A 15,573-nucleotide genomic window follows, 5' to 3' on the forward strand; every position below is an offset into this window, starting at 1 on the left:
ATTCTACTCATGTAAGAAGATATTGATTCCCAGACCGTCAGTGGGCCGGACTGAGAAGGCGATTTGGCTGCATAAGGCCCCTGGGCCTTAGGTTGCCTAGGGCTCTTGTGTTCGAATCCTGATTGTGAGTATCCTGCAAGGATCCGGGTGGCTACTGTGAGAATGGACTAGGCAGGCCACTGGCCTGACCCAGAAAACACTTCCTTGGTTCTTATGACTACAGGGAGCGAATTAGACGGGGAAGGCCTGTGTCGTATACGAGGCATAAAAATAACTTGTGGATTTCACGACTGCAAGATGTATAAAGAGGGCCATTTTTGGTCACCAGTGGCTTCACAGACGTCTTTCCCTTGATCTCTGCATCTGAACCATTGAGGAGTTGTTTAAATGGAATGGTTTGATTGCCTGGTTTTTTATTCTGTCCATGTTTTGACGGAGGGGTTGGGAACTGGATCCAGCCAGTTCTTTACCCCATCAGCCTTCCGCCTGGATGGGGCCACCCACCTGTCAATCATTATGACACCAGGGGGCCGCTTGAAAAGGCAGCTTGCAACATGAGAAGATTTACGTAATTACAAAAGTGTAACAAAAGTAGACATAAGCAGTAAATAAAAAACGTACCAAAATATGCACAGAGAAATTAAACAACCCCCACGTTGAGTCATAATAAAATCTAAAAACACAGTGAAACCTGATAGGATTAGGATGGAGACCAAAAGAGACCAGCAGAGCAGGGGAATTATTATGTTTATTTATTTATTGCATTGTTCTTGGTCCTGTTTTGCATCACTTTAATGTTGTTGTTGTTTAGTCGTTTAGTTGCGTCTGACTCTTCGTGACTCCATGGACCAGAGCACGCCAGGCACTCTAATAAAAATCACTTTAATAAAAATCCCAATAAAGGTTATTACCAAAGATCTGAAAATTAAGATGCAACAAATGAGTATCTATAACAGGAGAATGAACATCTCCAAAATTAAATCAGCCCCTAAGCAATATCCCACCCCAGTATCCCGCAGAAATAAGGTGGGCCCTGGGAGGGAGGCGTTATTTGCCCCCAGGTGGTTCTGCAAAGTTTCCAAGTCGCTCTTTGAAAGCAGGTAAAGGGCTCCTTTCTCAGGGTTTAAGGATTGTTTGCCTGGCTCCCCTCTCAGCCCGCGCGCTGCTCTCGTCTCTCCTGAGCCGGTAATTTGTTGTCGGTCCCTAACTCTGACATGATTATTAGTCGGGGGGGGCGAGGAGGAGGGGCCGCCAGGGCTGTGTGTGCTGCTGGAGGTTTTGTTGGTAAAGAAAAAGATTTGAAACAGAGCTCAAGATCCATTAAAGGAAGGGACCGTCAAACCTGAAAAAGCAGCCGAAATCGCGCTCTTGAGGTGGGGCTGGGGGGGAGGGAAGGAAGGAAATTTTAAAGGGGTGGGAGGGAGGGAAAGAGCCGTCGGGGTGCGAAAATGAATCAATAAGCGAAGAAAAGAGAGGGGAGAAGGAGGAGGAGGAGACGGGGGGAAAATCACAAGAAACCCCAGAATCTCAACCGCGCCACGGAAAGTTAATCAATAAACTAATTAACTGCTTGCAAGCTTTGTAATTGTTTGATCAGAAGAATTAGAATGAGGGTCTGGGGGCTGCCCACGACCCTGGGATAAGGCCGAATCGTAGAACTCTTTGCATTATTTTTAAAAGAAGAATTGTTATTTTATTTTTATCTTTTCAATAGGAATTTTATTGTATTTTTTTGCACCCGTGGGGGGAAAAAAAGGAAAGGAAATCTCTCTGTCCCTCTCTTTCTCGTCCCCCTACCACACTTCCTCATCCTCTTTTTTTAAAAAGAAAATAATAATAATTGAAGGATTTAGGAGAGAAGCGAGGCAGACGGAAATGCCGTTCAATTAAAGCGAGATTGGAGGGAAATTTTGTCTCCCAAACTGCTGGCGGCTTTTGATCTCTTTGTTTCCACGCACACACGACGAAGACGACCAACTCCAGCTTGGGATTTTCTGCTCTCTTTTTCCTTTTCCTTTTTTTCTTTGTTTTGTTCCGGCGTGGTCCCCCCCCCCCCTTTATTTTTTATCCTTTTTGGTGAACATTCTGAATTCGAGGCTCGCTCCAGCTTGCTCCTTTTTGAACCAATGAAGGAACCAGACGCCATCAAACTTTTCATTGGACAAATCCCCCGGAATTTAGAGGAGAAGGACCTTAAGCCTATCTTCGAGCAGTTCGGCAAAATCTACGAGTTGACAGTCATTAAGGATAAATACACCGGCATGCATAAAGGTAAGGCGCGCGTTACGCGCAGAGACCAAGCGCTGCGCCCCGGGTACCGTCGCGCGTCGGATGCGCTGGTGGCAGCGGTGGGGATGGAATAGGAGCGGGCGAAGAACAACAAAGCCGATGGGGACAGTACTGGGGGTGAGGGGGGGGGCAGAGAGAAGAAGAAGGAGAATTCTGAGCCCCAAGTATCGCCTGGAATTGCACTGCCCGGTTGGAGGAGGGGGCGCACAAAAAAAACGCTTTAAGCGAGAGGATAAATTCGTCGTTCCAAAAGCACCGCCCGGCTCGTCACTGGCGAGCGTTACGCGCGGAGTTTGTAGGCTTGGGGGGGGGGGCTGTCAGAGCAAGGCATTTGAGGGTAAGCGGTTTTTCCAGGAGGAGAGGGAGGGGGGGCGGGAGATGGTAACAGATGGCCGGAGGTAGAGAGCCAGTAGATTTCTCCCGCCTCCCCCCCCCCGCAAAAGGCCACCATGAATAGAACCCTGGATGTCTAACCACCCACAGGATGGGGTTAGAGACTTGCCTGTCAATAGGATGGAGGGTGGGCATCTAGATCCTGATTTCTTGGAGTCGTGTGGAGTAAGGTTCGGAAGCAGAGGACCCTAACTTAGCAGGGGAGCAGGAATCGTTTAGAGGGGAAGAGGGTGTTTTGAGCAGATTTCCACTGACTTTGAGCTTGGGGTGTGTGTATTCGTGTGTGTGTGTGTGTGTGTGTGTGTGTGTGTGTGTGAGAGAGAGAGAGAGAGAGAGAGAGAGAGAGAGAGAGGCGGGGGCAAAAGATTTCAGACCCTTTCTCCAGTTCATTTCCTCTTTTATGTTTTCCTTTTGGAGTTGGAAAGAGGGAGGGGTCCAGCCCCCCCCTTTCAGAAAGGGCTTCAGTGATGCCTCTCCTCTTAAAGTGTCGCTAAATAAATCCACGGTTGTTGTTTTTACCTGTGACGGCAGAGCTTCTGGATTTTTGTAACCTAATCGCTTATCAAGTTTTGCCTTTTCTTTTTTTTTAAAAAAAAGGAAATTAAAACCACCTTCTTGAAGAGGAAACAATGTGTGATTTTAGCTGAAGCTCAGTGCTGGGTGACACAATTGCAGCCCCTGGAACGGTTTCCAGGTTTCAACATGCCTGTTCCAACAGAACTCGGGAGACCTCTTGGTTTCCAGAACAAGAAAGCTTTCGTCTTTCTTGGGTGGTTTTTATTATTTTTGCCAGATCATTCCCCCTCCAGATTCCCCAGCAAAACTGCCCCTCATTGTCGCTGCCTCCCCTTCCCAGGCCTTTATTCTCAGCTGTGTAAGAGAGCAGCCACCTCTGACATTGTTTTGTTTAAATTGTATTTGAAACCACATTTCAAGATGCATCAAACTTTTGTAGGAGAGTGGCAGGAAAAGTTGCAATATAAGATTATTATTATTATTATTATTCCCTGTGATGCCGACTGGTAAACACGGCTCTGCCCTCAGGTGCTGATTCAGAGGGAAGAGAAAGCGAGCAAAATCCACTCAGTACACCCTGAAGGAACATAAGGAAGGGAACGGGGTATAATTAAGAACATTAAGGGTTTTTTTGGGTCCTTTTTAAAGTGGCAAAAATTCCTGAGGTCCAGCTTCGCTTAATTTCTGAGATTTCATCAGCATCCAAATTTTGGCAACCGATAGAGGCGTCTAGTATGTGTCTGGGCTTGCTGATCCAAAACCCTGATTAATGGACGTTGTTTGGCAGGTATTTGCGGCACCATGAAAAATGGTTTTGGCTTTGTAAACTGCTGGGAGAGGGGGCAATAAGGGAAAGAAGTAACATTTGCTGAGCCCATTTGAAGCTGCTCTTGTCTTTGAAGTCTAGGAAAAGAGAACTGATCACCCATCAGGCCAGCTGGGAACACAATAACCAGGTGTGAGGCTCTTGGGTTTGTTTGTTTGTTTGTTTGTTTGTTTGTTTGTTTCTCTTCGTTTTATTGCAAATGGTATTTGGTAGGTTTCGCGCAGACAAGGAAGTTGCCAGCTTTTTGTGATCAGCCTGTGCTTCCGTGACTCGGACAAGGGTTCAGCTGACAAGTGTTTACAAGGGGACCATGTTTATCTCCAGTGCCATGAAAAAAATATCTCTTCCCCCCCCCCTCAACCACACCATCCCCAAGTTCCAATAAATTGAGATGCTATTAAAGGCGGAGGAGCAAGGGCTGAAAAAGGAATTGGTAATCTTTGTTAGAAGGGAAATGAGTTGAGATTGAGGCCTAGAGCCTGAGTAAGTTGGAAGTTGCAGGGCATGGGATATTCCCCCCCCCCAAATAATAATAATAATAATAATAATAAACAGGATGTTTGAGCAGGAGTTAAAGTTTCATGTTTGGTGGTATCGGATGTTTGGCGTTGCAAAACACTGGCAATAAAATAAGATCAATTAACGAACCGATTCCCTCAGATTTGCATGCAAGGCTTGGGGGCGGGGAACAAACCTCCAGGTCTGGAAAAACACAAGCATATTCTAAATCTGCAATATGATGCAGTTTGAATATATTTTTTCGTTTAGAATTCCTTGAGTAGCCTCAGTTTCTCTGTAGCTGAACGAGGGAAAAGGGTTGGGTGTTCTGAGGAGAAGCCGTTTGGGATCAGTCTGTGGTTGTTTTCCCCTCACCACATCTGACCAGCTCTCTCAGAGGGGTCCTCGGACCCTCACGCCCAGCCGCCAGTGCAGCAACAGGCAAGGAGGATGGGATTTGTAGTCTAGCAAGGGCACCACATGGCTACCCTTGCTCAGAGGATCAGGCTTATGATCAGAGGGACAGGGCTATGATTGACTGATAGCCGCAATGGCTATGCCAATGGAGGCAGGATGAGTCCTCAGTTTCCTGGGCACATTCTGCGTTCCTGGCCCTTGACCCAGGCAAATTGTTGTCCCTCCTTCCTCCCCCAGTACTTTTTCTTCATATTTGTGGATGCTTTGAGCCAGTTGTGGTGATAAGCTAGGATTCGAGAACCCCATTCAGCCACTGGGTGAGACATCGGGGCCATTCTCTGTTTCTCTGCCTGACCTCCCTCACAGGGTTGTTGTGAGGGTAAAACAGGGAGAGGGAGAACCACGTACGCGGCCTTGAGCTCTTTGGAGAAAGGTGGGCAAAAAACGTAATCAATAATAATAATAATAATAATAATAATAATAATAATAATAATAATAATTTATTGGGACATGGGTGGCGCTGTGGGTTAAACCACAGAGCCTAGGACTTGCCGATCAGAAGGTCGGCGGTTCGAATCCACATGATGGGGTGAGCTCCTGTTGCTTGGTCCCAGCTCCTGCCAACCTAGCAGTTTGAAAGCACGTCAAAGTGCAAGTAGATAAATAGGTACCGCTCCAGCGGGAAGGTAAACGGCGTTTCCGTGCGCTGCTCTGGTTTGCCAGAAGCGGCTTAGTCATGCTGGCCACATGAACCGGAAGCTGTACGTTGGCTCCCTTGGCCAGTAAAGCGAGATGAGCGTCGCAACCCCAGAGTCGGCCACGACTGGACCTAATGGTCAGGGGTACGTTTACCTTTACCTTTAATTTATTATTTGTACCCACACATCTGGCTGGGCTTCCCCAGCCACTCTGGGCAGCTTCCAACAAAGACCAAAAATACACTAAAATGTCACACATTTAAAATTTCCCTAAACAGGGCTGCCTTCAGGTGTCTTCTGAATGTCAGGTAGTTGTTTATCTCTGATGGGAGGGAGCTCCACAGGGCCTGGCAGGGGTGGGGAGTGAAAGATCTGGTCTGATGGCCAGACCAGAAATGTTCCCCACCCCTGGCATAGAAATATAAGAAGTTGGTATGTCTATATAATATCCACCTAACAACCACAAAGGGACGCGGGTAGCACTGTGGGTTAAACCGCAAAGCCTAGAACTTGCTGATCAGAAGGTCGGTGGTTCGAATCCCCGCAACGGGGTGAGCTCCTGTTGCTCGGTCCCTGCTCCTTCCAACATAGTAGTTCGAAAGCACGTCAAAGTGCAAGTAGATAAGTAGGTACCACTCCAGCGGGAAGGTAAATGGCATTTCTGTGCGCTGCTCTGGTTCGCCAGAAGCGGCTTAGTCATGCTAGCCACATGACCCGGAAGCTGTACACCGGCTCCCTCGGCCAGTAAAGCGAGATGAGCGCTGCAACCCCAGAGTCGGCCACGACTGGACCTAACGGTCAGGGGTCCTTTACCTTTATCTTTAACAACCACACAGCTTTGGCAGTGAGCTTGCCTTCTTCTTTCTTGCTCACCAATTTCCAAAAGCCTAATCACCAGAGATGAAGGATACCCAACAAGTTATAGTTTACATAACCCAGAACTGAACAGTCTCTCACTTTCCATGATACAGGGACACACAGGGAGGTTGAAATCCATTCTACACTTACCTGGGAACAAACGCTGTTGAACGCAGTGGGACTCCTTTCTGAGTCAACCTGCGTGGGATGGTGCTCCCAGTTGACATTCCTAAACCGTGCTTACTCTGAAGCGAGCTTCGCCAAGACCTGAGAGGCTTGCTTCTGAGTAAACACACTCACGAGGGTCTCCTTCTGTCTTGCACCCTTAATCTTTGGTGGTTGGTGCCCATGGAGACCAGCAGAGTGGAAGACAGGGAGACCCACAGTGGGTGGAGTCAGAGCCAACGATGGGCGGAGCCAACGAATTCTCCATTGCCCCCAACCTCCTCCCTGCTGTGTTCTACTAGGACAAACTTGAAGCTCAGGGCTAGGAAGATGACAGGGAGAGCCAAACCACAGGCTGGTTGGAAGTCAGAAGACAGGGATCCTCCATAATGCTCAGGATCTACCTACCGGTCTTGTCTGATCACAAAATGCCGAAATCAGCAGCAAACAGCTCCAGGTTCCAGGCAGGGAGATAGGACAGCAGGGGTCTGGCAACTTATTCCACCCTGTCTTTTATATAACTTGCAAAATTTTAAGCAATTCAAGGGGCAAAGTCAGCCTCCTTTTCCAGGAGGATTTGAACAGCGTGTGCCGAGATAAATCAAAAATAAAATCTGGAATGATTGTGGGGCTTTTATTTCCTCGGTCTGTCTGTATACACCCCCCCCCCAAAAAAAGGGAAACCCTCCTTCAAGCACAGCTGATGGTGATTTTCTTTTAAAGGAAAAATAGGGCAGGCTTTACCAAACTGGAGCCCTCCAAGTGATTTGGACCACAATTTGTATCGGCACCAGCCAGCCAGCTGTGCAACATTGCACGCTTTTAGATACGTATTTTTTGCTCCATAAGACGCACCTAGTTTTTAGAGGAGGAAAACAAGAAAAAATATATTCTGAATGAAAGAGTGGATGTATGATTTTTGTGGTTCATTCTGTGGCCACAGTCATGATATGTGATTTGACGGTGAATTTGGGGTGACCCAGTGCAAAAATCCTGAGGATCCATGCGGATCTGTGCTTTGTAACCACATTTTTGCACCACTGCGGCCCCACAAAACAGTGGATGTGTGTGTGTTTTTGTGCAGGCTGTAGCCATGGACATGCTATGTGATCTGATGGTGAATTTGGGGTGACCCAATGCAAAAATCCTGAGGATCCACGGGCTTTTACCTCCCAGGCAGCCTCCTTTATCTCTAGGCTCCCGTATCTCCCTCCCTGATCACTTGCCGATCAGCTGCTTCCTTGCAACACCCACTTCCCTCTTTCTAAAAAAAAAAAAAAGCACGATCTGCTTTTCGCCCCTGGGCAATTCGGCTCCAGAGACCACGCATTCGCTCCATAAGACGCACAGACATTTCCCCTTACTTTTTAGGAGGAAAAAAGTGCGTCATGGAGCGAAAAATACGGTAACTCTTTGAGAAGGGTCTTTGGGAAATGATGGAGGAGGCCTTTATTTCGCTAGTTCAGGTGGTTGCTTGTGGTGTGGGGGTGTGCAGCAGAATCTCAGGGGTGCCTAGCTAATAAGGAAAACTTGGGGGGAGAAGAACCCCACCCCTCTCAGGACAAATACTCCCAAGCCAGGGGGAGCTCTCCTGCCTGGTCTCCTGTCCCCCCCCCAGCAGTCCATTTCTCTCTCATTCCATAAAACCGGTGCAGAAGATTCAACTCTGCTGCTCTTTGTTGCTTAGGTTGAATTTGGTACAGCAAGATCTGAGGAAGAGGGGCTTGGGGGGGGGATAGATATGAAATTAATTTTGCCCAGGGCAGCTGTGATAGCTGGTTCCGCTCAACCCCCAATTTGGGGCTGGGGGTGAGGGAGGGATACGGAAATTGCCAAATCAGAGCGAACAGGAACAGCTGCCAAATTTAATCTCTTAATTGCCCCAACGGGAATGGCTCATTATAATGTAGGAGCATATTAACTAACTAAGCAAACAAGGAAAGGAGAGACAGGTAGATGGGCTTGAAGATAGACAGGCCTTACCCCCATCTGTCTTCGCTCAGACGGCGTGGCCTGGGAGAGTTTCACGGACCCCTGATGGATCAAGCCCAAGGGAGGCTCATTTAGACCCAGCACACTGTTTCCGTTGCAACGCACAGCTGGATCCTTCCGGGAAGCCAAAAGGATCCTGCCCCCATTGCCTGTTCCGGCACAACTAGCATTTTATTCGTTCGTTTATTTGCCAGTTTATAATCCACTTTTTCAAGGCGGCTTACAACATGTCGAAAACACCACATTTATAAATATCCATAAAAAATTATTGGGAAACGTCAATAGAACCTTGGTGGATGGTGGAAAAGAGAAGCTCGTCTTGGGAAGTCCTGTCTAAGCAGCATTCAGTTTTCAAAAGACACCTGAAAGAAGTCAGGGGTGGTTCCACCTGAGCCTCAAGAGGCAGGGAGTTCCATAGGGCAGAGCCTGCTGCGTTAAAGGGTCAGTTAAGGCCAGCTGAAAGGGACGTGGGTGGCACTGTGGGTTAAAAGGAATGTGGGTGGCGCTAGGACTTGCCAATCAGAAGGTCGGCAGTTCGAATCCCCGCAACAGGGTGAGCTCCCATTGCTCAGTCCCTGCTCCTGCCAACCTAGCAATTCGAAAGCACATCAAAGTGCAAGTAGATAAATAGGTACCGCTCCGGCGGGAAGGTAAACGGCGTTTCCGTGCGCTGTTCTGGTTCGCCAGAAGCGGCTTAGTCTTGCTTGCCACATGACCTAGTAGCTGTCCGCCGGATCCCTCTGCCAGTAAAGCGAGGAGAGCACCACAACCCCTATTTATCTACTTGCACTTTGACATGCTTTTGAACTGCTAGGTTGGCAGGAGCAGGGACTGAGCAACGGGAGCTCACCCCGTCACGGGGATTCGAACTGCCAACCTTTTGATTGGCAAGTCCTAGGCTCTGTGGTTTAACTCACAGCGCCACCCGCGTGCCTTGGAGATGTTAGCCAAATGGAAGATGTTTTCTCATGCTCTAAGACCCAAATCAATGGATTCAAATTACAAAAGAGATTTCAACTAAACATCAAGAAGAGCTTCCTGGTAGTAGGAGCTGTCCAACAGTGGAACAGTCTCCCTTGGGAGGTGATGGACTCTCCTTCCATGGAGGTTTTTAAACAGAGGTTGGGTGGCCACCTGAGATTCCTGCATCCCAGGGGGTTGGACTAGATGACCCTCGGGTCCCTTTCAACTCTACAGTTCTATGACTCCTCCGGAAAGACCACAGCTCAGTGGGAGAGCATCTGCTTGGGAAGACTCCTGTCCAAAATCCCGGAGAGCCTCTGCTGGTCGAGTGTCAACAGAAGGAAGCTGGATGGACTCAAGGGTTTGCCTTGGTGTAAGGCTGCTTCCTCAGCTCCTGTTACAGTTGACCCCACCAGCAACCCTCAGATCTGAACGGCCAAAAGGGTTGTGTCTGCATAATAATAATAATAATAATAATAATAATAATAATAATAATAATAATTTATTTATACCCTGCCCATCTGGCTGGGTTTCCCCAGACACTCTGGGCGGCTTCCAACAGAACACTAAAATACAATAACCTATTAAACATTAAAAGCTTCCCTAAACAGGGCTGCCTTCAGATGTCTTCTAAAAGTCTGGTAGTTGTTGTTCTCTTTGAAATCTGGTGGGAGGGCATTCCACAGGGCGGGCGCCACCACTGAGAAGGCCCTCTGCTTGGTTCCCTGTAACTTGGCTTCTCACAGGGAGGGAACCGCCAGAAGGCCCTTGGCGCTGGACCTCAGTGTCCAGGTAGAACGATGGAGGTGGAGACACTCCTTCAGGTATACAGGACTGAGGCCGTTTAGGGCTTTAAAGGTCAACACCAACACTTTGAATTGTGCTCAGAAACATACTGGGAGCCAGTGTAGGTCTTTCAAGACTGGTGTTATGTGGTCTCAGCGGCCGCTCCCAGTCCCCAGTCTAGCTGCCACATTCTGGATTAATTGCAGTTTCCGGGTCACCTTCAAAGGTAGCCCCACGTAGAGCGCATTGCAGTAGTCCAAGCGGGAGATAACTAGAGCATGCACCACTCTGGCAAGACAGTCTGCGGGCAGGGAGGGTCTCATCCTGCATACCAGATGGAGCTGGTAGACAGCTGCCCTGGACACAGACTTGACCTGCGCCTCCATGGACAGCTGTGAGTCCAAAATGACTCCCAGGCTGCGCACCTGGTCCTTCAGGGGCACAGTTTCCCCAATCAGGACCAGGGATTCCCCCACCCCCGCCCACCCCCTGTCCCCCCAAAACAGTACTTCTGTCTTGTCAGGATTCAACCTCAATCTGTTAGCCGTCATCCTTCCTCCAACCACATACAGTGGTTTGCTACCCATCAGACAACTGATGTAACACAGAGATTCAGGGTGTGGTTTAAATTGTGTCTGGTTTAAATCTCACCTCGACAGGCTCGCCAGCTTCTTGGACCGGCCTCTTGCTCCTGAGACTTGAAGTATCAGGAAAGCAGAGCTTGGGCTGACCCTACATTATTTCCATTCTGCCAATGGTTTCACTTTCCTAGTTTCCTGCAAATCAGCTTGCTGAAATGGGCGCAGGAGCAGACTAGCCTGGATTTTTCAGGGTCAGTTGGCATCCCCTCATCTGAGAGACGGGGGATAGGTCAGGCCAGGGGCAGATGAAGTCCTGGGCCTTGCAGACTTGAGTAAATGAGAGAGGCGTCAGTTGGGACACATTTCTTACACTGGAGTGACAAAATCAAACTTGTGAAAATTCCCCGTAAATGGCACCAGAGGCCAATGGACCTCATCCTGCACACAGAAATCTTTGGAATGCCTCTAGATAATTTGCTGTTGCTCAGCAACCATGGGATAGGGGGAGAAATTTGACAGAGTTCTCATTTAAAGGCAAAAACCTACCAAATTCACACTTTCCAAAAGAATTGACGAACCCAAATGCAGCCCTCCTGCAAAACTCACACCCCTTCGAATTTTGCAATGCAGTTCTCCACCCAAGTGGCGTGTAGAATCATAGAATCCTAGAGTTGGAAGAGACCACAAGGGCCATCGAGTCCAACCCCCTGCCAAGCAGGAAACACCATCAGAGCACTCCTGACATATGGTTGTCAAGCCTCTGCTTAAAGACCTCCAAAGGAGGAGACTCCACCACACTCCTGGGCAGCAAATTCCACTGTCAAACAGCTCTTACTGTCAGGAAGTTCTTCCTAATGTTTAGGTGGAATCTTCTTTCTTGTAGTTTGGATCCATTGCTCCGTGTCCGCTTCTCTGGAGCAGCAGAAAACAACCTTTCTCCCTCCTCTATATGTACATAAATGCATAAACTGCGGTAAAGTGTGCATAAGATTGCATATAATGTACAAATGCATGTTGTATTAGGGGGAACTGCTTTGCTAAAATATGTGTCATAGGCTAAAACTGCATGCGAGTGTGTGGATATTAGGAGAAAAATGCACTAAAATACTGGTGAATTTTCTTGAGGACCTTTTAAACCTGAGGTGGAAGTGTGGAGGTGGAAGTGTGGAGAACTGAATTTCAGATTGAGAACTGAAAACGGACACATCTGCCCATCCCAAATCCCAACCCTCCCAAAAATTGTAATACATGGGTAACAAATGGGGTCTGCAACAAAATGTTGCAGCATGGAACACTCCTGCCAAAGCTTCCAGTTGGCCAAGATACCCTATTCTGTTCCCCCTCTTGCTTGTTTTTTCCAAGTTTTTCTGCCCCCCTCAACACACACACTTTTTGGTCTCCCCTGCAAGTAGTTTTTTTTATACAATAAATTTCTTAGAGTTCCCCCAAGCCTTCAACTACCTCTCTCTTAATGCATGGGCGCTGCTGCTTTGAGCTGCGGGAAGACTAGCCATCAATTGGATAATTAAATTTTGCTATGAGGATACAGCACTAGAGGCCCACCTTAAGCGGCTGCTGCGAAGTTTCCTGAGATGATCTATCTCTTCGTGAGTTGAACCATGTGAATCTGATATCACTGAAACCAGAGAGCTCTTACAGGCTATGGCTGTAGAGGGTTTGTATGTGAGTGTGTGTTTCTTCTTTTGTTCAGTTGATCTGATTTAGGGGACGAATGGGCAAAAGTGCAATTTTCCCCCTGCTATTTTGCCATGCTCTGTGATTTCATCCGATGCCTCATTCATCTCCCTCTCTCTGACCTTAGTTAGTCTCCCAAAAGAGTATCCTGGGCTGGTTTTGCAAACAGATATGTAGATTAGGGTTACCAGACGTCCCCGGTTCCTGGGGACAGTCCCCGGATTTGCAGATCTGTCCCTGGACAAATTCTGTCCCCAGAATGTCCCCAGATTTGCAAATCTGTCCCCGGGAAACATGGCCTTAGCAGTGGCGTAGCGTGGGTTGTCAGCACCCGGGGCAAGGCAAGTAATTTGCACCCCCTAACCCGTGGATTTGCGCCCCTTAACCCTAACCCCCAGATGTTGTGCCCGGTGCGGCCGGTCCCCCCCTGCACCCCCCACGCTACGCCACTGGGCCTTAGCAGCCCGGAGCCAGCCTGGTAGCGCAGTTGGCACTGGCTGGCTTCAGGAGCTGCTCACTGCTGTGGCGCCCGCCATTTTTCCTCACCAGAAGTCCCCATATGATGTGTCTTGTGCGCATAGGATGTGTCTTGTGCGATCTCCTGCCCACTTCCCCCTTTGTTTTGACTGATCAGGGGAGGCTCGAGAGTCGTGGCCGGCCAGCCCTTGCCCAGTTTTTTAAATACTCTGCGCATTTATGTTTCACCGGGTGCTAAAGAAGGTTTTTGCACCTTTAGACAATATGCATGGGACACGGGTGGCACTGTGGGTTAAACCACAGAGCCTAGGACTTGCCGATCAGAAGGCCGGTGGTTCGAATCCCCGTGACGGGGTGAGCTCCCGTTGCTCGGTCCCTGCTCCTGCCAACCTAGCAGTTCAAAAGCACGTCAAAGTGCAAGTAGATAAATAGGTACCGCTACGGCAGAAAGGTAAACAGCGTTTCCGTGCGCTGCTCTGGTTTGCCAGAAGCGGCTTAGTCATGCTGGCCACATGACCCGGAAGCTGTACGCTGACTCCCTTGGCCTGTAAAGCGAGATGAGCGCCGCAATCCCAGAGTCGGCCATGACTGGACCTAACGGTCAGGGGTCCCTTTACCTTACAATATGCATGTGTGCTTGGGTCCAGGGTCTTTTGCCTCACCATCCCCACTACTGACTCCCTGTTGCTTTGTTGTTTAGTCGTTTAGTCATGTCCGACTCTTCGCGACCCCCTGGACCAGAGCACGCCAGGCCCTCCTGTCTTCCACTGCCTCCTGCAGTTTGGTCAAACTCATGCTGGTCTCTTCGAGAACACTGTCCCACCATCTCGTCCTTCGTCGTCCCCTTCTCCTTGTGCTCTCCATCTTTCCCAACTTCAGGGTCTTTTCCAGGGAGTCTTCTCTTCTCAGGAGGTGGCCAAAGTATTGGAGCCTCAGCTTCAGGATCTGTCCTTCCAGTGAGCACTCAGGGCTGAATTCCTTAAGAATAGACAGGTTTGATCTTCTTGCAGTCCATGGGACTCTCAAGAGTTTCCTCCAGCACCAGAATTCAAAAGCATCAATTCTTCGGCGATCAGGCTTCTTGATGGTCCAGCTCTAACTTCCATACATCACTACTGGGAAAACCAGAGCTTTTACTATACGGACCTTTGTTGGCAAGGTGATGTCTCTACTTTTTAAGATGCTGTCTAGGTCTGTCATTGCTTTTCTCCCTGTTGCTACTCAGCTTCAAAAAAAGTGTCCCCAGATTCATAGAAAAAAATCTGGTAGCCATAATGTAGATGCAACCACCATTTGAAAGAAAGAAATAAATTGTGTTTTGCAAATGGACAGGCGTTGTCAGCAAAAGACTCTGGTGATCAGGGATAGAAGTGGAAGTTTGTGGTGAAGGCAGGGTTGAGATGGATGCTCAAAACCAATAGAAAGATCCTTGCTGTTCCAACTGCCTTGCTGGATGCAGACAGTTCCCAAGGGACTGCGAATTAAAGCCCAAACAATCAGGGAACACACACAGAGAGAATGTATATTAGGATCTCCAGGTCCCACCTGAATTTTCCAGGTTCATCCGGCCTCCTCCAGGCGGCAGGTAGAAGACTTCAATCTCCAGTTTGGTGAGAGGGCCTTGAATAATAACAATAAGAATATTAATAATAGCAATGTTTTGAAGAGTACGTGAGTCAACACTGTTCTGAGGAAAACGTGTTGGTATGTGTAGATTAAGTTTGTAAAGTAGACCTAGGAAAAATTCATATATAGAACATTAAAGACAAGCTGCATAAGATGCAATGTGAATAAGAACTTAAAGTTCTTTGATGAGTATTGGAGGAGGGAAGTCACATGGGTGTACTAATATTATTATTCTCTCTTTTCTCTTTTTTTCAGCTTTTCTTTTCGGGGTTAATATATGTATTTTTGTGGGTGGGAATAATCATTGTTTGTTTTTTCTGTCTATAAAATAAATAAAAATTCCAAAAAAAGAGAGAAGAAATTACGAAGGAGACTATGTATGCAGCTTGCAAGCTTCAGTCTGGCAGGAGCTGATTGCAAATTATAGCATAGAGATTCAGGGTTCTGGAGCTCTCCTCTCCCAATTAACTTCCATCTCCAAGAACGGCCCCTGGAATATCACCAGGGGCCGCCTCTGTATCTCAGGGCTCTCAAATCTCAGGGTCTAGGATGCTGTTGACCCAGCAACCCTAATACAGTGGTACCTCAGGTTAAGTACTTAATTCGTTCTGGAGGTCCGTTCTTAACCTGAAACTGTTCTTAACCTGAAGCACCACTTTATCTAATGGGGCCTCCTGCTGCCGCCATGCCGCTGGAGCCCGATTTCTGTTCTTATCCTGAAGCAAAGTTCTTAACCTGAAGCACTATTTCTGGGTTAGCGGAGTCTGTAACCTGAAGCGTATGTAACCTGAGG

At 48.1% G+C, this 15,573-nt stretch overlaps 1 protein-coding gene across 3 annotated transcripts in view; it reads left to right on the forward strand.

The window, feature by feature from the left end:
- Positions 1–1,417: 1,417 nt before the first annotated feature.
- CELF3 (CUGBP Elav-like family member 3) overlaps positions 1,418–15,573 on the forward strand; it is an 82,278-nt gene continuing 68,122 nt past the window's right edge. For 2 of the 3 annotated variants that reach the window (XR_014519568.1, XM_083477228.1), the window contains exon 1: positions 1,419–2,271. Coding sequence is in view for 2 of the 3 variants with exons in the window: in XM_083477228.1 (XP_083333354.1) it covers positions 2,127–2,271 (145 nt within the window). In the remaining variant the exon portion in view is untranslated. Of the gene's footprint in view, positions 2,272–15,573 lie in introns of all 3 variants that reach the window. The other variant, XM_083477229.1, reaches the window with a different exon arrangement.

Source organism: Podarcis liolepis, assembly GCF_965112155.1.
Source record: "Podarcis liolepis genome assembly, chromosome: 15".
Taxonomy (NCBI): Eukaryota; Metazoa; Chordata; class Lepidosauria; order Squamata; family Lacertidae; genus Podarcis; species Podarcis liolepis.